The 1,789-nt window shown below is 37.5% G+C and overlaps 1 protein-coding gene across 1 annotated transcript in view; it reads left to right on the plus strand.

The window, feature by feature from the left end:
- LOC102204678 (complement factor H-related protein 2-like) overlaps positions 1-480 on the plus strand; it is a gene marked incomplete at its 3' end in the record, with an annotated part of 15,307 nt that extends 14,827 nt beyond the window's left edge. Inside the window, exon 6 of the mRNA XM_013908077.1 lies at positions 314-480. Coding sequence (XP_013763531.1) covers positions 314-480 — 167 coding nt within the window. The remainder of the gene's footprint in view (positions 1-313) is intronic.
- Between the last annotated feature and the right edge of the window lie 1,309 nt (positions 481-1,789).

Genomic DNA, 1,789 nt, shown 5'->3' on the forward strand with positions numbered 1-1,789 from the left:
TGTGCAGGTGGGTATTAAAGTGTCTAGTACTGTAGTGAGGCTGAGAGGAGTCAGGCTGGGATGGACAGGACTTCAGCATGTAAAATAGTCACAGAAATATTACATAAAATTAACAGTGAATGTAATCACCCCACAAGAGCAACAGCAACAGTAGATCATCTGTGTACCATTCCAGTGTTTGACCACAATTTAGAATTAGGCAGAAGAAAATCAATTTTATTTGTAGCCACAGAGTCCTTTACAGAACACAATATTCTGTACATTCATGTATTTTACTAACATTAAAAGACTGTTTATCTTTTATGTCTTACAGAACCCTGCACTGTGAATAGAGACGACATGAACAGACATAATATTTGGTTCAGATATTCAAGAGATGATAAACTGTATTCAGAACATGATGATGAAATCGAGTTTATGTGTACCAGAGGAAGACCCGTTGGGACACTGGGAATGCGTCAGAAGTGTGAACATGGTGTGGTACATTTGCCGACTTGCCAGTAACGCTTTTTTGTACAAGACTAGATAAACACGAGTACACCAATGTGTCAATAATTGAAGAGCAGAATAAAGACTTAGACCAGTGAAGTACCAGTGCTGTATGTGGTCATTTCAATAAAAGCTAATAAATGCTGACTGAGTCTGTTTTCTGCTTCTATGTGTTTTCTCAGGGAAATCAATCTTGCATAAATCTTCTACCACAAATACAGAACAAATATACAGAATTTGGCTTTATTATTTAATAAAGGTTGCCAAGCAACTGAATGTTGAATACTGACGAGACCAAGACAGGTAGGATCTTGTTAGCTTCACATTTGTTGTTTTTTTCTAGTTAAGCAAGGACACTAGAAGCATAAGACAGTTTCTGGGAGCAGTTGACAATTTTGAATACATTTCCAAAGGTTTCCTACATTGTGATGGTGTTTGATAACAAATCTGCTTCCCACACATATTTCAGCGAAGAAAATCTTTCCTCTGTGGATGAAGTTGCAATAACACTGAGAAATATTTCTGCAGCCTCTTCTGGCTGAAAAAGTTATCAAATGCTCTGCATAAAAGTTGTACTTGACTGATGTTTGTTTAATCATAAAACCTGTTGTTCTTTCTGTAGTTGCTAAGACTTTTCTCTTTCATTGCATGTATAATCATTGAGACAATAAAACCTGACATGTACTTCCCTCAATAATGCAATCTTTTGTCTGTTATTCTTTGGTGCTCTAGAAGAAAAACTCATTTCAGGAATTTTGAATTTAACAATTCGTCCAGTCCAACTGAGGATTTGTTCCTACACTCAAATACAACCCATACGAGCATTTGCAAAAACAGCACACCTACAGATTGGTTTAAGTCATATCTTTCTAATAGGTCTTTCTCGATCAATTTCGGCCCGTGTTTCTCCTCTGCTGCACCTGTCTCCTGCGGTGTGCCTCAAGGATCTGTCCTTGGCCCCCTGCTCTTCTCACTGTATATGCTCCCCTTAGGCGCAATCTTTGAGAAGTACATCACTGCACATCATTGTTATGCTGACGACATACAGATCTACTTTGAATTAACTGATGATTCTGCTATGTCTTTGCACGGTTTTCGTGAGTGAATGCGAGAGGTTAAAAATTGGCTTGCAGGTCAAGGTCAAGGTCAAGGTAACTTTATTTATACCCAAAGGCAAGGTAAATTTGCTTTACAGAAAAATGACAGCATTTGGCATCCCTTTAAAAACATACATACCTAGTAAATATATAAAACTCGCTGTGGCACATATATAGTAGTTTTGATATTTCGAATCAAAAAC

The sequence above is a fragment of the Pundamilia nyererei genome, unplaced genomic scaffold, assembly GCF_000239375.1.
Source record: "Pundamilia nyererei isolate P.nyererei 1_Seehausen unplaced genomic scaffold, PunNye1.0 scaffold01071, whole genome shotgun sequence".
Classification (NCBI taxonomy): domain Eukaryota; kingdom Metazoa; phylum Chordata; class Actinopteri; order Cichliformes; family Cichlidae; genus Pundamilia; species Pundamilia nyererei.